At 42.7% G+C, this 24,444-nt stretch overlaps 2 protein-coding genes across 5 annotated transcripts in view; both read left to right on the top strand.

Moving 5' to 3' along the window:
* Positions 1–23,012, top strand: part of WFDC3 (WAP four-disulfide core domain 3) — a 145,270-nt gene extending 122,258 nt beyond the window's left edge. The window contains exons 1-5 of one of the 4 annotated variants that reach the window (XM_070485406.1): positions 17,737–17,891; positions 19,825–20,041; positions 20,971–21,142; positions 22,039–22,188; positions 22,573–23,012. In XM_070485406.1, coding sequence (XP_070341507.1) covers positions 17,872–17,891; positions 19,825–20,041; positions 20,971–21,142; positions 22,039–22,188; positions 22,573–22,640 — 627 coding nt within the window. In that variant the 5' untranslated portion in view covers positions 17,737–17,871 and the 3' untranslated portion in view covers positions 22,641–23,012. Of the gene's footprint in view, positions 1–17,601; positions 17,892–19,824; positions 20,042–20,970; positions 21,143–22,038; positions 22,189–22,572 lie in introns of those variants that run through there. The other 3 variants (XM_070485407.1, XM_070485409.1, XM_070485408.1) reach the window with 3 other exon arrangements.
* On the top strand, positions 7,736–9,532 carry WFDC9 (WAP four-disulfide core domain 9). The gene is made up of 3 exons (XM_070486348.1): positions 7,736–7,826; positions 8,818–8,965; positions 9,499–9,532. Exons 1-3 carry the CDS (start codon positions 7,736–7,738, stop codon positions 9,530–9,532), a joined length of 273 nt encoding a protein of 90 aa, XP_070342449.1.
* Positions 23,013–24,444: the final 1,432 nt, after the last annotated feature.

Genomic DNA, 24,444 nt, shown 5'->3' with positions numbered 1-24,444 from the left:
GGTCTTACATTCAAATCTTTAATCCATTTTGAGTTAATTTTTGTGTAAGGTGCAAAATAATGGTCTACTTTCATTCTTTTACATGTAGCTGTCTAGTTTTCCCAACACCATTTATTGAAGAGACTTTCCTTTCTCCGTTGTATGTTCTTGGCTCCTTTGTCAAAGATTAACTGTCTGTAGATGTGTGGTTTTATTTCTGGGCTTTGAATTCTGATCCATTGGTCTCTTTGTCTGTTTTTGTGCCAGTATCATGCTGTTTTGATTACTATAGCTTTGTAGTATGTTTTGAAGTCAGGGATTGTGATGCCTCCAGCTTTGTTCTTTTTTTCTCAGGATTGCTTTGGCTATTTGGGGTCTTTTGTTGTTCCATATAAATTTTTAGATTCTTTGTTCTATTTCTGTAAAGAATGTCATTGGGATTTTGGATGGGGTTGAACTGAATCTGTAGATTGCTTTAGGTGGTATGGACATTTTAACTATGTTTATTCTTCTGACCCATGAACATGGAATATCTTTCCATTTCTTTATGTCTTCTTCAATTTCTTTCAATAATGTCTTACAGTTTTCAGTGTTCAGGTCTTTCACCTCAAGAATTCATTTTTGAAATAAACCTGCTTAACTCAATGGAGGATGAGTGTCAATTTCCTCAAATCCTGTAAGACACTACAGTGTAAATGGGGAGATACTGGGCAGGAATCAGCCCCTAATTTTCTATTAGAAGTTGGATAGGAAAGGAAAGTTTGTAGGTTTTCATAGGTCCACAGGTTGCTCAGGCAAATGTGGAGTTGAATCCTGACTCTAATATTCGCCAGCTGTGTAACCCTAGGAAAATCGTATAATCTCTATAGACTCAGTGTACCCATATTTTCTTGGCACCTCAGCTGTGAGGATGAAATAAGATGACATATATAAACACCTTCAAGGTACCTGGCACACATTAGGTGCTCACATAGGCCATTTGTCTTCCTCCCAATTTACTTCTCAAGCACACATAGCAGGCTCCAGGGATCAGAGGAACTCTTTTATCTTGTAGTCTAAGTTGGATATTAAGACCCAGCCCTGGAAGAGGAATCTAGAAAGGAAAACTTTTTGGGCTGAGAATCAGGAGACTGTGCTTATCCAAGCTGATCCATTGACTCTGTGTGAATTCGTGGCATAGCCATGAGTAGATATAGGAGCTCAAAAAGCACCCATTCCAAATACTGGCTATGAACTGTCTCTGCTCTCTTAAAGAAAAGAAAATGTGGAGAAGTTGTTTTGGTTTCATGGAGCGAGGAGGTGAGCTCTGAGTCAGGGAGCTCTTCCTAGTCTATGAGGCTAAGAGTCAGTTACTCTACCTCATCCTTCAACTTAAATTATTTCTTCCTGTCAACAGCTTCCACCACCTACTCCCTTGAGGGACCTCTCAGCCCTTTCCTTTCTCCTCCTCCTCGTCTTTTTTACTTGTTCATTCTAGTGTCTCTGGGAAGATCTCCACAAACTGCTTCCTATTTCAACATTTTCTGGGTGGGATAGTTTTACCCAAAGACACACAATCCTCACCCTCTAACTTGAGGTCAACTGTATAGTCTTCCTTATCCAAAAATGATTCCTGAGTGATTCTTAAATTTTCATCGCTAGCCATTTTTTCTGTGGAGATTGGATCCCTTTAAAAATTCAAATTCCATATGACCTCAGTATCGCAGAATTAAAAACAAAAACAATTTAAGCTCATAGATACAGAAAACAGATTGTGGTTGCCAGAGGTGGGGGCGGGGCCTAAGTGAAATGGATGAAGGGAGTTAAAAAGGTAGAAACTTCCAGTTATAAAATAAATAAGTCCTGGGGATGTAATGTACAACATGATGGCTATGGTTAATAATACTTTATTGCACATTTGAAAGTTGCTAAGAGAGCAGATCTTAAAAGTTCTCATCACAAGAAAAAAAATTGTAACTATGTGCGGTGATTGACGTTAACTAGACTTATTGTGGTGATCCTTTCACAATATATACAAATATCGAATCAATATGTTGTACAACTAAAACTAATATGTCAATTATATCTCAATAAAAAATGCAAATACTTGTGGAGTAAGCAATTACTAGGACTTATGGAGAGCTCAGGAATGGAAACTATGAAAGCAGACACCAACAACATAATCTTACAGTGTTAGGAGAAAACAGATACACTATAGATCAAAGAAATACATTGTGTGTGTTATATATATGGATACTATATATGTGTGTACATATATAAAATAAACGTGTGTGTATATGTATAGGGGTGTGTGTGTGTGTGTGTGTGTGTATATATGTATATGAAGAGAGAGAGAGCTGTTTTAAATTCTGCACAGCTTTCTGCAGACCCATCGGCATGATCCAGAACCAAGATGGGCAAGAATCCTAGGAGGAACCTCCTTGGCACTCATCAGTGACTGTGCACCTCAAATAGACCATTAAGGATCCCCAACATCTGGGCCAGATACAGAGCACGGGGCTGTGACTGGCCTGCGTGGAACATCATTTTCCTGCAGTATAAAGCAACGTCCTGGGAATCCGTAATTCAATCATTCTAGGTTTGGCACCATTTGCAGTCCCCATCAAAGTTCCCTTCAGTTTTCTCCCACACCTACATATCCAGGTCCCCAAATTCTGTCTTTTGTCTTTGTACTGGTCCACCCTTCTCAGCCAAGCCCCTGGGATCCTGGCATATATTTCCTGCTGCTTGGTGCACCCAACATATCTTGGGAAAAGCATTCATACGTGGACATCTCCCATCATTGTATAAATATTCCTGTAGACAAGGTTTGGGAGAAGGATGTTTGCTCCTTTGGAGGCCTGGCCCTCGCCCTCTTGACTCTACTTTTTTATAATGAGTCCCAAGTCGTGTGTATGTGTGCCCAATATAATGCTGCCCTCTGGTCATTGGTGAACAAATCTCCCCATTCCTCAACTCACAAACCCGCGCCGAGTTCTTGGTGTTCCTTTTGATCCCTTCACTTCCTTCATTTGCTCTGTGGGCATCTATCTTTTCTAAAGTCCTTCCTATTCAGGCTTTTTTTTTTATTCACATAAAAGTCACAGCGCCTTTGGGGGGGAGATGATGTTATGCTTTAATTAGCAAAAGAGAATCAATACAGGGAAGGGTGGGACCTTAAATAGCGCACACAACAAGTTAAAGGAAGATACATATCACACTGTCCTTCACTGCCTCCCTATGGATGGACTCAGATAAATCAAATAAAGACCCTAGACTTAGGTCTGTTGGGGGTGGCCAGAGCTGCCACCCAGGTACACAATGTTCCTCCTAGCTTAGCAGGAGATTACTGCTCACATCAAAGAAAATCCACTACTTCTGTATCAGTAAGTATCAAAGGAAAGAGTCTCTGATATGGCCAACATGTAGTTCCTGGGTGGAACTTAAAGATCTGCCACAGCCAAAATCCCCATTAAGTTCCAGGACTTTGAACTTTGTTTTTCTGCTGTTCTGCCCCCTATTCCAGGCCAAACCGCCCCTCCAACTCCCCAGGTGAGAGGAGGCCAGATAAAAGGCCTATCAGCCAGTTACTGCAGACACTCAACTCAGACACATTCAGAGGGATGTGGGGGTAAAGGTCTTGAGGCATGGGCTTTTATTTGTGGCTTGCTTGGATGAATTCCCTGCCGAGGTGACGTCAACACTATTCCTGTGAGGTGGGGATTATTTTCTCTGTTGTTCAAATAAGAAAGTTGAGAAAGAGGCGCCATGAGCTGTCTGAGGTCCCATAAGTAAAAGGGGCAGAGATGAAACAAGATTTCAGCATTCCTGACTCTAAGTCCAGTATTCTCCCTTCTTTGACATTATCTAGAAAGCCCAGGATCCTGAATTTTGGGGGGAGCAGTAGTTCTGTGTCTTTTGATGCCTAGGGACCTTCTCATTGTCCTACACTCAATCTCAGGATGGCCAAAGAATTCACCCAGAACTCAATATATGAATAGGATCCAGCCTGGGCATGATAATCTTCCTCTTCTCTGGGACCCTTTAGTACACCTGAGGTGTGCAAAGAAGGGCACTGGGCACCCCCAGGATCTTGAACACCCTTTAAGGTAAGTAAGGAACTCAGAAAATTGGACTAAGACTGAAGCCTTTTAAATTAACAGATCTCAAAGCTCTGGGAAACTTGGGTGTAGAAAGATATCTTTGAATACGAATAAACAGGTTCATAGAACCCGTTGCCTTGGATTTACTGTGTTTCTGTCACTGTGTGCCAGTCTTCCTCCTTCTTTGTGCAAAAGGCAGGAGCCAGGAATCCAGAGGCCATCCCAATCCTTGCCTTCCTTAACTCAGTTACCTCATATCTCTTATCCCCACCTTTAAGTGGCTAAGAGGCATCTGCTTTGCACATCTGTCTTGCTATGTGCTGGTACCTTCAAAGGATCAGAACACTCTGAGTCAGGTTCAAGGACTGTGTATCATGCCACTGCCAGCTGGCTTTCCTGTGCAAAAAATGTGAGTGATTCACAGGATTTCTGGAAGCATACTATACTCAAAGAGAGTTCTCCTTTGGCCTGAAGCCTCACCATTCAACTTGTATCCTTTGATGGAGATATTGCTCAATGGTAAATGACATCTCAACACGTTAACCTGGCAATTTTCCTTCATCAAGCCATACTGAGGTAAGCTGGCCGGGACGTGGATTCTGAATGGGGAAGGTCGGAGAGCAGATATAAGCATCTAAGAATGGAAGCTCCCCAAACAGCTGATCTTTTACATTTTAAGGATGTCTCTCTTCCTTTTCTTTCTTGTCTTTCCCAAGTCATTTAAGTCCAATTTGCCTCAAAGTCAATGCATCAGTGATTCACGTGCCTAATGCTTGCATTTTTCCAAATTTCATGTAGTTTGAGAGGAGGATGAGTTTTCAAAGTCCCCTTTGAAAAAATTTTCATCTTTTAAATGCTCTCTAGTGTTACACTTGCTTTTGAGCAGAGGAATTTCGGTTGATTCATCTAGAGCAGCGTTGTTCAGTAGAACTTTCCGTGATGATGGAAATGTTCTATGTCTAAGCTGTCCAATATAATGGCCACTAGCTCCATGTGGCTATTGAATGCTTGAAATGACTGGAGACTGAATTTTAGTTTAATTAATTTAAATAGTCGCATGTGGCTAGTGGTTACCATACTGGACAGTGCAGTGGAGTCTTCTGCTTGTTGAAAACTTATGAACAAATATACTTTCAGGGAGAGGGGCAATCACTACCTTCTTACTGTGTAACTCATAACATCAGAATTTTACCCTTCTCTTGGACTCTTTTATTTTCCTTCCTATTTGGTTTCAGGAGAGTAAAGCAACAGATAAAGGATGAGGGGGACAGATGGAGGAGAGTTTGGAATTTTGAATGGTAATTAGGTTTCCTCCGCCTATGCCCCAACTCCCTGATCCCCTCAGCTGCTAGTTGTCAGCAGGCTATTTCATCTTCTTCTGCTTTGTTGTTTTCTCCTTAACACTTACTACCATCTATGTATTTCCATATTATCTTATGTAACTTGCATGTCAGCTCTATGAATGTAAGGACTTTGGTCTGTTTTGTTCACCACTATATTCCAGTGCCTAGAACTTGGAATGTAGTTAGGCATTTAATCAGCACTTATTACATGAATGAACTCCCCCTCCACTCACACAGGCATAAATTCTAGACAGATTAAAATCTTAAGTGTAAAAAAAATGAAAAAATGGAAATGAAGGTGGTTTTCAAACATCTAGAGGAGGAAGGAAATTCTGCACTTAGTACTGATAGCTAACATTTATGAGTGTACGCTATGTTTCAGGCCCTTTGCTTAGTGCTCCATACACATCAGAGTATTTAACCCTCCCAGTAACCCTACGAGATGAATACTGATATTATTTCTATAATGCAGATGAAGAAACTGAGGCTCTAGGAATTACATGATTGGCCTGGTTTCCACAGCTAAAAGTTGGTGGGGTTAGGATTCTAGCTCAAAACTATTTGACTCTGGTGTGTATGTTCTTTCCTCTCTAAAATACTAAACAGCAAACAGTATGATGACAGAAATGACCTTTGTATTGCCTAGAGAAGGACGGGAGGTGGGGAAACATAACCCTAATGTCCTGTTAATGGGAGTCTAACCCACCCCTCAGAGAGAAAAACATGGCACCAATTATCCAAAGCCTGAAATAGAGAACACATTTTGCCCAGCAATCTTTCTCTACTAACTCATACTACAAAAACAATAATATATGTGCCAAAGCTTTGACTATAAGGAGGTTCATCAGGAGATTTTTATTACAATAAAAAATTGGAAATATTCAAGTCTTCATGATCTGGGGAATGATGTCATATTTACAATTGGATTGTTGGCCTAACTTGTATGATGTGATTGCATTTTTTTGCTTCCTCTCGTCTGTATACTTTATTCAGAATGACTAGTTATTTCCTTGCTTCTTCAGGAAAACTTAGATAGGTCCCCACAAATTTTGTGTGACTCTTCAGTCGTAAAACATCTTCTCACCTTGATAATTAAACTGTGTAGGCCCATGTAATTAGCAACAACTCAATAAATTGTTTAGAATAGTGGACTCTTCTTTCCCTCAGAAGCTCCAGTTATGGAAGACGATGTGGTCAACATGTCTCTCTTGGGCTCTTTGTGATTCTCTTCCTCCACCTCCACATGGCTAAAAAAACCCCTTTCTGGTGCCTGGGTAGTAGAGGGAAGAAGGATCAACAAGAGGGAGTAGGAGAGTTCTTACACAATAGATAATATCAGAAGCTGGCATTGTGCTTCTGGTCCTCTTTCATGGGAGATTTCCAGGGTTCATTGGAAACACAAAACAGCATCTGGCCATTTACAAATCACGTATTTCCAAACTGCAGCCCACTTGTCTGCCAACTACAGGCCACTTTAGCCAGATTCCCTACCCTTTAGAGTCTTCAGTCATGACTCAAGTATACAGTGTCCCCACAAACTTCTGGGGACACACAGTCAGCTCTGAGTAGCATCCACAAAGCCTTTTCTCTCAACTTGGAATTAGAAAGCAGCATCCTTGCTTCCCCAAACAAAGCTTTTTACTGATAAAATCTCCTTCAAAATCCTTTCTACGACTCCTTCAATTTTGGATTGTCTACATTGGTGAAAGTTTTGAGTCTCCTGGCCATTTCTTGGTCATCATCTTTTCTCAAGTCCTGCTGAGTAGTCCATCTTATAACTCACTCTGCAATCACTCTGGTACTCTCTCTTAGGGTCTTAACTAAAACTTCCATTATATCATCCTATTACATATATTCTTAAATGAAAATTCAGGGCACTTAATGTGTTCTATTTTTACAATTTCATAAAAATAATGACCACAACATAATAAGATACACATATACTGGTTATCTCTGGGTGGTGGAATTATTAATGCTTATCCATTTCCTCTTTGTATTTTTTATTGTTGTTTTACAAATTATACAATCTGAAGATTTATTGCTTTTTAATCAGAAAAAAAGCAATGCATTTTTAAAAGAAACAATTTTGCAAAGGAAGGGGTCTGCAATGTGAGATGAGGAAGAAGCCTGGGGAAGCCAATGGTTAGCTTGATGTATTGTTAGGTGCCAGAAGGTGAAAAAGAAAAGTAGGAGAAAGAATAACACAGTATTCACTAGCCCTTTTTCTCTCTCTCCTACTCTCTTCTCCTTAATTCCTTGTCTTCCCCTAGCAGCATTGGGAGAAGATCTGTCTTCTGCCAGAACTTAACCCAAACACACATAGAGACTACCATGAAGCCCTGGGTTCGCCTATTCGTCATGCTCAGCTGTTGGGTTGTGATGCTCCTGTCTGTGCTGGGAAGCTTCAGGAACAAACCTCCCTGTAGGCTGTGTGGCAAGGGAGGTGGGTGCTCTGTCCAGACCTGGGATGTCTGGCATAATCCACTCAGGGTCCACATTTTCAGGATTATTCTTTGAAGGATAAGAACGCTCCTTGAAGCAGAGACATCCAGGAAGATTAGGTTGGATGTTCCCAATCTGGCATCCCTTCAGCCTCCCTCTCCCAGCTCTGGAAGCAATAACAGGTATAAGAAAAGGGATTGTAGCTTTTGTCCACATTCCATAAGCTAGCAAGAAATAATATTTTCCAGTGTCAGACCACCCTGGGTAGAGGAAACATCGCCACAGTTTCCCTCTGAGCCCATCTTTTCAGAATTTCTGTGCTTTATCTGAATGAGCTTTTGATGAGTACCAAAAGGGTAATATTTTGACACATTGATTTAGTTTGAAGGGAAGAGTCTTTTAGAACATGAAAAAATGGACAAGACAAATAAGGGGTCTTTATGAGTCAAAATTTGGCGTCATAAGATAAGAAAATGAGGACACTGAAGGGACTGAGAGGGCAAGTTGTGGGCCAGTGAAAGATACGGACTCCAGGGAGAGGCTGAGTGCTTGAGTGGGATCAGCAGGTTCCTATTCTCCCCCGGCTCAGTTTTCCATTTTGCGAATTGGGTATGGAAATTGGAGCCAGAGGATACACAGGCTGTGAAATTTAAAGTTATACGAGAATAGATTTGGTGAGGTGGTATCATAGGTGGGGAGGGTGTCCTAGGTCCTCTCTTCAGAGAGCGTGGAGAAGGTTCAAAGGTCTGCGATGCTGTGGGGACATGTAGAATGACGAAAGGCGTGTCATGCAAGGATCATGTCCTGTGAAAAGACATGGGCTAGAATTCGAGGAAGGGATTTTCTTGAAAGGCAGAGAAATACTTTGTGGCTTGGAGCTCAGGTTCTAGAGCTCAGGGATTGTTAAGCTTTAGAAGGGTTTCTTCTCCAAGTTGTGGGTGGATGGACCCTGCCAACTTCTACCACCTCAGTTCTAGGTGAAAGAAGAGAAAGTGAGCAGTGCTGGGTACAGCCTCCATTAAAGTATTGTGGAAAAAGGTGCACTAAATTGCAGGGATGTTTACGTCCAAATCATACATGTTGCTGGACCTTCTGTGGAAACATCTGCTTGGACAATGAGTGAGTGGTTGGTGGGAAGGTTGGGCCTAGGCATGCTTCCTCACTGCTTCTCACCTTCGTTTGGAAGCTGTGACTTGGAACAAAAGATTGCAGTCACCCAAACCCTGGTCAAAGAAACAGGCAGCTTAAGGCAATGCTCTCCTATCTCCCCACACCTAGGCTGCCACTCACTGCAAAAAATAAACCAAGATACCAACATAGTGGGGCCTCTATTTTTTTCACTCTTATTCAGTTCCCCTAAAACATCACCCATCAATTTGTTCATCCATTCTTTGTCTAAGACCCCAATTGGTGCCTCCTGAGTCTGGCCTCTCCATTGGCCCCTTGTCTCAGTCAGGCCCAAGGGGACACCGTCTCTGCCTGTCTGCTCAATTGGCAAATCTCTTGGGAGAAATTACTTAAAAATGAGCAAATCCTGATCTTACAGGAAAAATTCTCATTCCCATTAACTGGGGCCAAGAGTGCTATTAAGTTTGAGGATGGATGTCCCCCAGGGTTCCCCGACTTTTAACCACTTAACTTTTGTTTTCCAGAGAACCCTTTAAATCCATGCTAAATCCACACTAAAATAGCTGGGCCACCACTAGTGTGGGCTGGAGGAGCATGACTCTGGTCTGAGAAGAGCGCTGCCTGGCTCCCTGTGGGGATACTCACCTGCTCCAGGGGAGGAGCTCTCTGTTCTCTCCTTGACCTCTCCACCCTGAGAAGACTCAAGTCTTTGCCAAATAAACCAATACACTGACTTGAGGGCTTTGCATTTTTTTTGTACTCCGTGCCTGTGACTCCATTTCTCTCACAGTTGTTCCCATCCCACCATCAGCACAGACACCCAACTCTGCCTTCCCAGTTAGTCAGGTAGGCCCATGGCTATAGCAAAAATACACAGACTTATAAAAATCTCATGGGGTTAACACAGTACAAGTTTATCTTTATTCACAACACATTTCACTGAGGGAGGTCAGTGAGCAGGCACCCATGCCATGATTCAAGGACCCTGGTTCCTTCCATCTATAGCTCCATCATCTCCCAGAGCCTCCTATGTATCTAGCCAGCATATGAGAAGAAAGGGAGCATGGAGGCTCATACAAAAGGTTTTTAAGGGCTGGGTCTAGAAGTAGAGTTCTTATTTCTACCCACATTCTAATTTGCCATAATGTAGTTATATGGTCCCATTTATTTGCAAGAGAGATAAGGAAATACAATCTAGCTGTATGCCCAAGAAGAACATAAAAAGGGATTTGGTGAGCATATGGCAGTCTCTGACCTGTCTACTTATGCAAAGCCAAGCTTCTCAACCAAGACCCAAGACCTTGGCCTCCCTCCATGTCACTCTGTCCAATGGAACAAGCACCCTCCTGGTAAGAATTTAGCATCTCCAGTCGTTAGAGAAAGCTTTCCTGCCCTCAGGGTGGGTACTCTGAACTTCCAGAATGATTCCTCCTTCTGCTATCCTCAGTATCCTCTTATTCCTGCCAGGTCAGTTCTGTCTGCTTGGCAGTTTTACCTGGATAACATTACTCATATCCTGAGGTTTCAGGTAATGCAAGGCAGGTTTCCTACTCGTGTAGTTTCCCTAATTATATCTGAATTTCTACCATTTGTCATTAGTATCTTGAAATTTATTTAAAAAATATATCTTCCCCCAGATGAAGAGATTATAGACTACCTACTATGTATCTAGGCTTGTGCCTCTTCCTCGCCCAGAGGACAAGATATTCTCACTTGGATGGATGAGTCAGCGCATCACACTTACCAACTGGATAGCCCAAGGAAAGGCTTTGGAATGTGATACAGCAAAGACCAGGGCCAGGCAAGGGACTAAGGCCTAACAGAACACTGGCCACTGTCCTAGCGCTCAGAGCAATGAGAAGGGACAATGGCCCAGGGGCTCAGTAAACGTCCCTCAGGAGTGGGACTTTGTACTGACCTTCAGGTATAGGAAGGACTTGGAGCTCTTTTGAGTGAAAGTGGTTATTTCTTCCTGACAAAAAAAGTAAAGAAGAAAAAACGTTAGGAACCCCCACAGGAAGGACTAGGGGAGGAAAGGGTTGTCCTCTGGGGTATCCTTGATATTGTGAGGGAGGAAAAACAATTTCTCCTCTACCCTTCTAGGTTTTGGCTGAGATCATTGCCCCCCACAATAAAAGACAGATTAGCAGGAGAAAAACAAACAGGAGTTTAACAACATTTATTCTTCCTGTGTACGTGGGAGATATCCAGGAAAACTGAGTAACTCCCTGAAATGCCCAAGTCCTCACCTAAGTACCATCTTCAGCTGGAGATAAAAAATGTTGGGGGGCCAGCCCCATGGCCTAGTGGTTAAGTTTGGCATGCTCTGCTCTGGCGGCCCAGGTTCATGGCTTCGGTTCCCAGGTGCAGACCTACATCACTCATCAGCCATGCTGTGGCAGCAACTCACATGTAAAATAGAAGAAGATTGGCACAGACGTTAGCTTAGAGCTAATCTTCCTCAGCAAAAAAAAAAAAAAAAAAAGGTGTTGGGGGAAGGGGAAGGTCATTTATGGGAGGTTACTCTGAAAGGCACAGTAACAAGGGTAAGGTTGTTATGCAGTTTTAAGTTATTGCCTTCTCCAGTGACAAAGAGTTTCTAGAGATATAGAGTCATCCTTCTCTTCCTGGTACAGAGAAGAGGACACTCTTACAAATGGAGATTTCCCTTATAAATGTAAATGTCTCTTACAAAAGAGTAACTTTTGCTCAGTTTTCAGAACTTCTCCTGTGTCTGCACCTTCTTAAAAATAACCAGGCTAGAATAGTCCTTATGCCAAAGAGGTGTATTTTGGGATGACAAATTCTGCTCCCCTTCAATATCGTTTCTCATTCATGCCTTCATCTGCCAAGTCTGGCTCATGAGAGGTGGAAGGGAGAGATGTTTCTTGGCCAATATTAACAAAAGAATAATTGCCACGGATAAGTGGAAGGGCACCAAAGGGGTCAGTAAAATGTGGACACACAGGGCCCGTGGCCTAGTGGTTAAGTTCAGGGCGCTCCACTTCAGTGGCCCAGGTTTCGTTCCCAGGCATGGACCTATGCTGTGGCGGCAACCCATATACTAAAAAAAAAAAAAAAAGAGGAAGATTGGCACAGATGTTAGATCAGGGCAAATCTTCCTCAGGCAAAAAAAAGAAGGTTGGCAACAGATGTTAGCTCAGGGTGAATCTTCCTCAGCAAAAAAAAAAAGAAAAAAGAAAAGTGGACACACAGACAGCACTGCCCTTCTGCCAGACACATAGAGACAGAACACAAGGGTTATGGATTGTGTAGACTGAGCATCACCTGAACTTTCATCTGTGCCACCCACTGAAGAAGATATGAAGCCCATATTGTCCTTCCTTGTCATGGTGGTTAATGTTAAGCCTAACCTGAAGGATGGGCTGTGGAGAGAATACCAACATCTTTGTTACTGACACTAAAGTGGTAGTAAATGCTGAGATTATCACCTGTTAGCATAACCCATCACTTTTGCCCAGTGGCACCAAGTGTATATGTCAATGAGTTACCGTAGAAGACACTCTTGGTACTCTCATCAGACACCCATCTTTCAGCTCCTGCTAGTGCTGTGGTTAACGGTGTACACCTGCAACCTTCCCCAGCTAATTCCTCTCAGTTGCTGGGAGTCGCCTCAGCTAGATATGCCTGCCTCTTGGGGTGATGGAGCCTACTACAGGGATACAGAGCCTGACTCCTTTGCCTCCAGGTGGGACAACTCTGTAGAGAGATATACACTCCAGAGCTTTGTCTGAGGCCGAAGGTGGACTTTACCTGAGATCGCATCCTTGCTCAGTCCCTGCCATATTCTGCTTCCCTCACTCCCTTAGACATTTTCGCTGAAGGGCATTACCTTGTGAAGGGCACTCCCTCACACGCACCTGAGATCCTGTCTCAGGTCTGCTTCTAGGAAACCTGATCTAAGACTAGGGTGACCAAGTCATTGTGGTTTGTTGAGATTTTCCTGGTTTTAGCACTAAAAGTCTCACATCCAGGGAACCCCCTCAGTCCTGGGCAAACTGGAATGGTTGGTTGCCCTGCCTAAGACAATTGTCAGGTTTAATTTAGAAAAATGCCCCATACATATACCCCTGAACTCAAACCTATTGGCCTCATTAGTTCCTGAAAGATGTATTTGTGAATAGGGTATTAAGACTATATTTCAGTTGGATTGTGACTGGTTAATGCAATGGGCTTCTTTCTCCTGACATGGGACAATTCTGGGTGTAGAGTGATCCTAAGACCCTTAAAATTGGCATCAGTGTATGAGATAAATAGCTTGATGCCTAAAATAGCAAATTCTAGAAAAGGAGCTTTAAACAAAATGGTTACTGAAGTCCAATCAGCCTGTCCACACTACCTCCCTCCCCCAACAAATTCCAAGGAGCTCAAGAGGGCATGAAATCAAAACCAATTTTGTTCCCTAAAATGCCCTTGTGTAAGGCCTGATAACATTGGATCAATTCACTGAAGCACTTGATAAGCATGGAGAAATCTTAGTCAAGTCTTGCTTATTAGCTTTGAATTTCCAGATATCTTCAAAGTTGATGGACAAGGTCAGGCAGGAAGAAAGAGCTTTCTGCAGGATCTATCCTTATCTCTTGCTGCAATAATATATGCCTAAGATAGTTTATTGGGACCTATCAGATTTGACATTAAATGACAGACAGCTTCAAATGCACATACTCAGACAAATGACAATCCAGCAGCGTGAGGAAACATTCCTTGTCTTCCTCCATAGTCCTGCCTAAAGCAATTATATTTTCAAGATGAAAGAGTTCATCTGATTCACCCACCTCTCTTTTTCTTTCCATCAGCCACTGATAGCTGGCTAGGGCCCCAGGTAAGCAATTGCTTAAATCTTGAGTTTTGACTTTTTTTTTCTTATTTAAAGACATCTGTTTTTCCTCCCTTTGAACATTTGAAGGGATTTTATCCAGTTCATCTGATGCATTCCGAAGAGGCAGCCAGTTTTAGGGGGACAATTAGTTCCTTGACAATCAGAACATCAGAACTGTACACTTTTGGTTACTTCTTCTAGTTCCCTTTCTACTTGGGACAGAAATAGGAGGATACTGGTAGTAAGGTGGTAGAGCCAAAGAATGCACACCCAACTTCATCAGCTCATCTTACGCATCCTGTAAGTAGTTACTTTTCTTCCGTGGGGACTCCTAATGTTCTCCAGCCTCCCGCTCCAGTGTGTCTGAGCTGTGCTCCCGGCCCATGATGCAGTGTCAGTGAGGATTGCCCTTCACCATCATAGCAGTATTTCACCTTCTCCCAGATTAGAGATCCTGTTTCCTAGATCCCACCTCTCCCTCATTCTTAACAACCTCATTTTGGTAATACACACCCTACAGGAGCATCTTGAGAGAGGTTACCTGAGAAATAAATAAGCAAATAAATAAATAAAAATTTTGAGACTTCTCATGCCTTCATTCTCCCCTTACATTTAACATAGAGTTTGGCTGATATATCAGTTTGGATTAGTTTTGACTACATATAACAACAGCAGCAAAGAAAATAGTGGCTTAAATAAGAGGTTAATTTTTTTCCAAGCATGAGATTCAGGATTCCAGAACAAGTATGAAGACAAAGCTGTGGAAGATCAAGGCCCCTTCACCTTTCTGCTCCACTGTCCTTGGTATGGGGCTTCCATTTTCAGGGACACCTCACGACCCACAAGGACTAAGAAAGATATTAGATAGTCCCCTCACCCAAGTATAAACTTCAAGACAGGTTAAAAAGTTAAATCAAAGTAAGAAAATTCAAACCATAGCAAAACTAGAGGAAAATGGAACAGACTATTCCTTAAAACTGGAGGAGGAAAGACTCTGTGGTGTTAATAATAAAAATGACATTGTAGTGTAGCATTTCCGGAATATTAATCCAGTTATTTTTTTTCATTCTCTGCAATTCCTTTTTTTCATCAAGCCCTTTCCCCCATGAAACTAGGACATGAGGCTGAGGTTTATTTCCCCAGGGAAAAGGGATCACAAAACAAACCAGTGAGAGCAGAGTCACGTTCATGGGTTCGAGGTTTTGAACGCTATTACTGGTACTTGAGAGAGAAAAGTTGTTTTTCGGTTTTTGTCTTGTGTTTGAAATGACAAAGACTTGGCTTTGACTGTCAAGTGTATGGAGTTTATACAATAACCTTAGAGTTAGGAATAAAGCTAAATAACTAAAGAACAGTTTTTGTTTACTGCAAAAGTTACAAACATCTCACCAGTTGGTGGGAGGCAGAACACTGGAGTGGATTAGGATAGAAACAGAAACATCTAGATATGTTTGGAAATTCCAAAACAGAAAGCAGACCTCCAGTTAAATAGGATATTTGAATATGAACATATTTGTTTTCTATTGCTGCTGGAACAAATCACCATAAATTTAGTAGCTTAAACAACACAAATTATTATTTTACACTTCTGTAGGTCAGGAGTGAGACACCGGTCTCATCAGATTAAAAAAAACGTCAGCAGGGCTGCTTCAGAATTCAGTTCCTTGAAGTTACATGACAGATCTCCATTTCTTTGCAGGCTGTCAGCTGCAGGCTGTTTTCAGCTTTTGGAACCCACTCAAATTCCTTGGCTAGTGGCTCTGTCCCTCCATCTTCAGAGCCAACAATGGCGAATTGATGGATTTCTTTAGTAATATGTTTGATTTCTTTCCTCTTACTTACTTGTTTATTTATTATAGGTTTCTGGTTTCTGATTACCCTGAGGTTCACATATAATATTCTACGTACATAGCAATCTATATGGAATTGACAGTCTCTTTAGTGAGACTTCTTTCTAAAAGCTCTTCTCTTTTACTCCCCTCCTCCCACATTTTATGTTTTTGAAATCATATCTTATCTCTTATTTTGTATATGTCTATCCATTACCCTCTTATCATTGAAATATGTAATTTTAGTACTTTTGTCTTTTAACCTTCATAATATCTTCATAGGTAGTTGATCTACTACCTTTACTGTATTTTTGCCTTTACCACTGGTTGTATTGCCTGTTTGGGTTTTTTTTTTTTTTTTGGATAATTTTCTTATCCTTATTTGTGGTCTTCTCTTTCCCACTTAAATAAGTCCCTTCAGCATTTCTTGTAGAACTGATTTCTCCATGATAAACTCCTTGAACTTTTGCTTGTCTAGGAAACCCTTTATCTCTCTTGGCTGTAGGATTTTTCCTTTTAGCACTTTAAATACGTCATTCCATTCTCTTCTCACCTGTAGGGTTTCAGCTGAGAAGTCAGCTGATAGCCTTATGGGCTTTGCTTTGTGTGTCACTTGCCTTTCTCTTGCAGCTTTTAGGGTTCTCTCTTTATCTTTAATTTTGGACATTTTAATTATAATGTGTCTTGGTGTGGGCCTCTTTGGGTTTACCTTGTTTGGTGCTTTTTGTGCTTCCTGTATTTGGATGTCTGTTTCCTTCCTTAGGTTCGGAAAGTTTTCAGCTATTATTTCTTCAAACAGATTCTCTGCCCCTTTGTCTCTCTCTTCTCTTTCTGGGACACCTATGATACAAATGTTAGTGCACTTGATATTGTCCCAGAGGTCCCTTAGACTGTCCTAATTCTTTTTAATTCTTTTTTCTTTTATCTGTTCAGCTTGGTAATTTCTTCTAGTCTTTCGCCCAGCTTGCTGATCCATTCTTCTGTATCATCTACTCTGCTATTGAGTCCCTCTAGTGAATGTTTCATTTCCAGTATTTTATTCTTCATTTCTGATTGGTTCTTTTTTATATTTTCCAATTTTTTGTTGACATTCTCACTGTGTTCATCTAGTCTTCTCCCAAGATCAGTGAGCATCCTTATGAGTTTTTGTTTGAACTCTTTGTCAGGTAGATTGCTTATTTCTGTTTCATTTAGTTCTTTTTCTGGATTTTGTCCTGTTCCCTTGCTTGGAATACATTCCTTTGCCTCCTCATTATGCCTCTTTCTCTACTTATATCTATGTACTAGGTGAGTCAGCTATGTCTCCTGAGCTTAGAGAAGTGGCCTTATGCGGCCCAGCAGTGTGCTTCCCTCTCATCACTAGTCCAAATGTTCCAGGAGTGACCCCTGTGTGGGTTACTTGTGTCCTTCTGCTGTGGCAGGGTTGCTCTTACTACAGGAGCCCAGGGAGTCTAGGCTTTCCCTCCCTGGCTGGCTGTTTGTAAATCAGGTTTGAGGAGCCCCAGCACCGTTGGCTACAAGGTCTAATAGCACACTCCTGTTGTATCTTTCCCATTAAATGAGTAAGCACCCAGTGTAGCTGGTTGCTAGGTCCAGTGGCTTACAATTACTGTAGGCCTCTGGCCTGCAAGCTGTTGTCAGATCTCTTAGGATTGCAGCCGAGTGGGGCTGGCCCCAGGCACAGGATCACCCAATTGTTTCAGGCTTTGGAAGGTGGGGCCAATACCTTTTGTGGCTGTTTAAGAAGCACAGGTATTCTGCCACTGATAAGCCCCACCCCCCACAGGTCCACACACACCATCAACACTTGTCCTGGCCCATGCACACTTCCTGACCCCCTGGAGCATACCCACTCACCCCAATGCAGAGGTCTCCACCTCTCCACCACCCCCCCCCCAACAGTTAACCTGGTCCTCACACAGGCCCTGCCCCACAGAGGTGGACAAACTTGCTTGCCTGTAGAGGATCCAGGTACCCAGTCTATTCAGGCTGAAAATTTGCCTGAGGGCTTGCTGTTGGGTGGGGCCAGTCCCTAGGGCAGGCTGCCTGCCCTAGCTGAACTGGATTAAATCTGCACTCTAGTGGGTGTGGCAGACCCCTGGGCTAACAGGCCAGGGGAAGAACTCCAATGGCATCTCCCAGCATCTGTGTCAGCAAGCCTGTACTAGGTCACAACAAGGGCCACCACCAATGTCTCTGTCTCTGGAGAGGTCTCACCTCTCAACAAGATGCACCCAGAGCCTACCAGGTGAGTCTCTTTTCACTAAAGGACTGTGCACCTTTCTTTCTGGTGATTTTAGGTTGCTCTCTGAGATGGGTGAATTTTTGCCTGGGTCCTTTAAGAGCTGGCTTTATTCCACTTATGTGGATAGCTTTTCTGGGGGTATTCCCCATTGTAGTTAGTAGACAGTGACGCCAGATAGTATGACACTAGTCTCAGTTGTGCTGAGTCTGAAGGGTGCTTACTGCAATAATATGCCCCTGCTAAGGTCCCCACTTCTCTACAGAGGGCTGCATACCTTAGGGTGGCTCCTGCCTGGCTCGCTGTGAAGCTCTGTTCCTGGCGAAGATGGTTTTTTTCTCTCCAGAAGGAATTTCTGCCTCTTCTGCCTCAGTCAGAACTGACCCTTGTTGTGGGGGTTCTTTTTATCCAGTTTTCAGTTCTTTCTCTGGGGTAATTTTTCCAAGAAGAGTTTTCAGCTTGTGTTTGTGGGAGTTGTCAGTTGTGTTTGTGGGAGGAGGTGAGTTCAGAGTTCACCTATGCTGCCATCTTGACAAGATCTCTCCAATGGAAAGTTGAGTCTTTCTCACACTTTGACTCTCGCCTCCTGTCTCATCTCTCTAACACACTTCAGCTAGGAAAGGTTCCCCGCTTTGAAGGACTCATGATTACATTGGGCCCACCTGTTTCCCCAGCTCAAGGCCCCTACCCTTAATCACACCTGCAAATCCCCTTTACCATGTAAGGTGATGTAGTCACAGGTTCCAGGGGTGAGGACATGAGCATCTTTAGAGAGGGCCATTATTCTGCCTACTAAAATGTGTTTATCTCTGCTTGCAAATAAACCTCACTAAAATGATTTGATAAGAAACATTAAGACACAAGGTCAAAGAGAACAGGAGAGGAAACATAGTAAATAAGCAATTTCAAGAAATTGAAAACTGGAAAGCAATAGATAAATTAGTAAGTATCTTACTAAACTGGAAGAGGTAAAACCAAACTGCCTGGAGAATATGTCTGTATTGTATTGAGTCTTGGGTAGGGCTAGGGTGAGGACTGGAAAGGCAGCTGAATTAAGCCAAAGAAGCACAAAAAGTCTCAGTAACTGAAGGCACTAAGTGTCTCTGAAGATGGGAATGTGGATGTGGTTGAGAACTTGTTAAATGAGCAGTTGAACTTTGCTTTTATTGATTTCTTTATGTTATATATGTAAATTAAGCAATTTTTCACAGTCCTTCAATCCCTCGAAACTATTCCAGAGTCTTTGAAATTCAACTTCTTCACAGAACTGTCTCCTTCCTCCATTGCATTCTTCTTGAGATATTTGAAGATGGTCAACACCATCTGCTGTATCAACCTGGTGCTCGATCCCCTCCCACAGTGATTGTGGTTATCAATCTATATACATATTGTCTCTAGCATTCAAAAATGTTATGCCATGCTCCAGTGACTTAAGTAGAGCCTTAAGAACTTTCATGATTTATTTTCTTGTGCATAGAAGAATCATGCACAAGACATGGAAACATGTATGTGGCAAAGCTTATATCTTTTATGAGTTCATCATTCTCAATATGCTGAATACTTACAATTTTTCTTCTAATATTATATGCTTTTCTAGTCCTCTTTGGCTCGTGCACTTTATTCACAAGGTTTTAATTTTCACAGAAGATATTTGTACTTAGTAATGTGAGGGAGATGATACCAACAATACACAATATGTTTAAACAATGTGAGCATGAAACAAACTGAATGACGACTCAGTGACTATACATCCTCTTGCCTGGATTCACAGGTAACTTAAATGTTTTTGCCTGCACAGTTCCCTAGCATATTTTTTGAAAAATCTGAATCGAGGTGATGCAGGTAAAGTCAAACTCTTTCTCTTAACCTCTCAAATGCATCAAAACTTGTATTTTTTTTTGTTCCAACAATGTGATGGAACTTCTCTGTTGGACTTCAGGTATTCCACAAAGGATCTCTCATCTGTGAGTGATCGTCTAAATGAGTGTTTTCCAGTGGCTCCTGGACTGTGGCCAAGTGGGGCTAGAGCCAGTTCACAGGCCACTTCAGGGTCCTATGCCGGGACCGAGGTCTGTATGCCTATTACCCAACCCCTGGGTGAAACTCCTCCCAGGATCCCTTGGTGTAGGGTGCTGGACCCCACAGCTCCCAGAAAGGTGCTTTTCTTCTTGGGTGGATGCCAGATTGTTGTTGTGGAGGGATGGGGGGGGAGGGGGTGAATTCCAGCAGGGGCGTCTTGTTCAGCTATCTTGCTGATGTCACTCCTGAAAATCACTTTAATGAAACTGAGTGATATAAAGTTGATATATCTATAGAAAATTTAAATTAAGTATGCTTAAAAAATGGAATATGCTGGTATCATTTAGGAGCTAATTATTGTGAAACACAGAAAACTTTGGGGAAATTTAGACTTAGAAAAAGTTGTTCCACTTCAATTTTTGTGGTCAATTTTTAAAAGTCTCTGATGATTTTCAAATTTCAATTTACTTATATTTACTGATATTCTTAAGTCGCTTTAAAAATGCAGTAAAATAGGGGGCAACCCGGTGGCGTAGTGGTTAAGTTCAGGCTCTCCACTTTGGCAGGCCACCCCCCAACCCCCGGACCTATGCACCACTTACAAAGCCATGTCGTGGCAGGTGTCCCACATATAAGATGGAGGAAGATGCACACAGACGTTAGGTCAGGGCTAATCTTCCTCAAAACAAAAACAAAACCCAGAAAAATGCTTATATAATAAATGTGTATATATATTTTTTATTGGGGAGTTTAAAGGTATCTTTCATGACAAATAAATGATACTGGTATCTATCTAGGTGTGGATAGCTGATAATACCTTATTAAATTTCTTTGTACTTTTCTGTTTTTCAAATTTCTAAAAGAAAAAATTTTAAAATTACAGAGAATTCGTTTCTGCAATGAGAGGAATATAAAGTATAAGAGAAGGAAAGTATCTCATGAGGCACCAATGCCCAGCCAAGGAGTGGTGGACAGAGAAGGGGAGGAAGCAGAACTGGATGGGGTAGTTAGAGAGCAGTCACGTGTTCTCCTGGCTCCGCACCCTGAAACTCTTCTCTTCCCCCAGCTGAACCTGGTGAAATCCTGGGGCTCCTCCCAAGTTTATGCTCAGACACCCAGAGCCAACATCATGAAGTGGTTGGTTCTCCAGCTGCTGACACTCTACTGCTTGGGGATCCTGCCAGCGTCAGGAAACTGGAAGGAAAGAATTGATTCTTTAGATGAATTTCCAATTTACAGTAGGTATTCTGGCTGGGCTTCAAGGCGAAGTTGGGTAGAAAACAAAAGGATCTTTCCTAGTCCAATTGCAGAGAGGAACCAGGGGCTGGCAGATATAAAAGCATTGGCTCCTTTTTTAAGCCAGGATACTCAAGGAAAGCTGAATGTTTAGTTCTGAAACTTGAGGGTCTCCTGACACTACAGGTAACAGAACGTTTTATGTGTGTTGTGGGGGCTGTAGTGGCCACATGGTGTTTTTGTCCAGGAGGACATTTGCGGTTGAAAGCTTCACAGGGTTCAGAGCCAGTGTGGAGGGTGCCTAGCTTGAGCTAGCAGGAATTTATGTCCTCAGTTAGGAGTTCCAAGGATGAGCACCAAACTGGAAAAAGCCTATTAATTATTTCTTGAAATACGCCCTTTGTTTAGGGACTTGAGTATTTCAGAACATCGGGCATGGGGAGGAGAAATAAAATGCATGCTTGGTGAAGACAAGTTTGGAACCAGTGGGGTAAAAATTGAAATCAGCAGAATTTAAGTGGGTTCCATCGTGTAATATTTAGCACTCTGGACTCTGAAATCAGCAGAATTGAGGGCAGAGTAGTGGGTTAATAACTAGTGATAAAGGTTTCCAGGGGGAAGAGCGAGGTTTGGAGGGCCATCTCAGCCAGGGGCAGAGCAGTGGAGGTGCAAGGCAGTTTCTTTCCCTGCTCTGTGACTCAGTTCCTCCCACCCTGTGAAACAGGAGTGGGAGACTAGAAGGTGTCTTGGCACCCTTTGTTCTGAGAATTGGGTTTCAGGACTCAGGTTCTGTGAGTTTAAATTCCATGGGAGTACCTTCAGGGTAGGTGGGTTGGTTAGAGGGTGGGAGCTGGATCTTGACTCCAGGAACCAAAAAGGCCACCATATTCCTTCTCAGTTTTTCCAAAGCTGAAATTGAAACCCTGCCCAAAGATTCCCACAGACGAGCATTGTGTCACCAATTGTCAGTTACACTCGGAATGTCAAATTGGTCATCGTTGCTGCAGGGCCTTCTGTGGAAATGTCTGCATGCTTCTCAAAGAAACTGGTAGGATCTAAGAAACACCTTTCCCTTGGCATTTGGTTCTCAAAGACTATGGCCTCCCAAACTGTGGGCAGACAGACAGCAGGAGACTATGCCTCCTCAGTCCCAGTATCCAATCCAGCCTGGGGACCCCTGCCTCTTCACCCAAACCTCGGAGCCCCCACTCTCCACTTGCAGGCTTAACTGATTTATCCAAACTCTAGGAGGTCTGACATTTAAGTCTCTTTGCTCATTGGACTTAAAATATCCTAAGAGAAGCCTTGAGTGGATATCTCCTAAACAACAGAAAACATCCTCCTCCAGGGTTTGGACGGATCTGTTACACTTAAAGAAATGTGCTTCTCTAGACTGTGCGGCTACTGAATACCTACCCCTTCTCTCTTCCAGGAAGCAGCAGTAGGAACAATAAAATCAGCAACATGATGTCCACTGTTGAGCCCTTGAACCGCCAGTGAGAGTTGGAGAATACCTGGGAGGCCTTGGAAGAATGCTACATGACCTTCAGTAGAATCGTCTTCTTGCCCCAGCTGTGGATAGGGGAGTGGACCCAGCCAATGTCTCTCCTACCTGCCAACTCTCTTCCCTGAACTATTATATTTTCAGGCTCAATTCCTTGACAAATAAGCTGTGACAGTAACCTAGAACCTCTGTTTCTTCTTCTATAGTCCCAGTTCCATTCGCTGTCCCTAATCTTTTACCTAACCCCCCAATGCCTGCCTCCAGTTTGGATCTCCTTGCCTTCTCACCCTTTAGAGGCTTGATCTCCTTAGCAGAACTCCTGAACTCTACTCTTTGTTCATGGACTAATATAGCTGGGGAAAACTGCTAATGTGTGGGATGTTTTTATGGCTACAGAAAACCTTGTCCCTCTGAGACTCGCACAACTTGATGCAGCCTTTCTCCCATTATTTCAGGCCTGTGATTCTAGTAGTTCCCCAAAAGCTTCCTCTCTTTTTAACTAATCCATGGAGGTATAATCTTCCCTGAAGGTGACGGCACCAATCGTCTAGAATCGAAAGGAAATGCCATTGGCCTCCCTAAGTTCTCTTCCCAGACAATGCCTAATTTGTTACCATTCTTTATTCAATCATTTGCGGTCTACAGGGATTTCAAATGTAAGTACTCCTAGAAAGAAAAAGCATCCTTCAGAGAACTTACCACGTGCCCAGGCTTGTGGCAAGGGCCACTCCATGTGAGTAGAGGTGTCACTAACTCTATCTGTTGGCATATAGCTCAAGGAAGAGTTAAGTCTTATGATCCAGACAAGTAGAAACCAGGATGGGGCATGACAAGAAGGGACCAATGGGACATACAGGCAGTGCGTTAAAGTATAGAAGACAGGGGTTGCTATGGGTTGTGGTATCAGGCTTCCTGGAAGAAGAGATGATTGGTCCTACCTTGAGGGATGGAGAGGAAGTGTATAGCTCAGAGTGACAGTTATTTTCCTCCTTGACAGGATTAAATATAGAATTGGGAGCAGAGGGGAGGAAAGGGAACTTGAGGGAAATGAAAAGTTGACACCTTATCTTCCCCCTGCCCCTAACAACAACAGATGAAGTTGCAAACAAGCTTGGATCAGGAATTTGCTATTAAGCTCTAGGTCCGTGGCATGTTATAGTTTGCCTTTTCTGATTTTCCTTTCTGGTCTCTGTTATACCCACAAAACCTGTAGGCACAGGTATCGTTTGCTAAAATTAGCAAGGAGAACCAATAGGGAAGACTGTTCACAGGCTGAACCCACCTGAGTTCACTCAGTAAGTTGAAGACAAACGGATACACAGACTTCATTCTCCAAACACCTCTGTACTTGAGTCTCCTGAAACACATCTATGTCAGAGGCCAGAGATGTGCTTGAAGTAGGGGTTCCAGTGGGGAATAGGGTTGGGGAGGGGCACTGTCCAGAGACAGCGTTAACTGAGATGGGCAAAGGAGGACAGATCCTTAGTGTTCTCCTGGATGAGCAAGGGGTGATTGCCTTAGGACAAAACCAATGAACTGTTTCCTGCTGAGCAATTAGAAATGAGAAGCAGTTGAGAAAAAACTCTGGAGCCACCTGGCAGATAGGACATTGTCCTTCACCCCCAGGTACACCAAGGAACACTCTGAGCCTTTGCAGTTGGTTGCCTTGCTTCAAAGCCTAGAGCTAACCCACTCTGGAAGCTGCAGAAGTGGGAGGTGACTGGTATCCAAAGGTGTGGACTGGGAGTCCTCCAGGGGGGTCTCATTCTAGCTTTACTGGAAGGATCGGTCCCAAGTAAA

The sequence above is a fragment of the Equus asinus genome, chromosome 15, assembly GCF_041296235.1.
Source record: "Equus asinus isolate D_3611 breed Donkey chromosome 15, EquAss-T2T_v2, whole genome shotgun sequence".
In the NCBI taxonomy this organism is placed as follows: Eukaryota; Metazoa; Chordata; class Mammalia; order Perissodactyla; family Equidae; genus Equus; species Equus asinus.
This window is presented reverse-complemented; position numbering and strand designations above follow the sequence as displayed.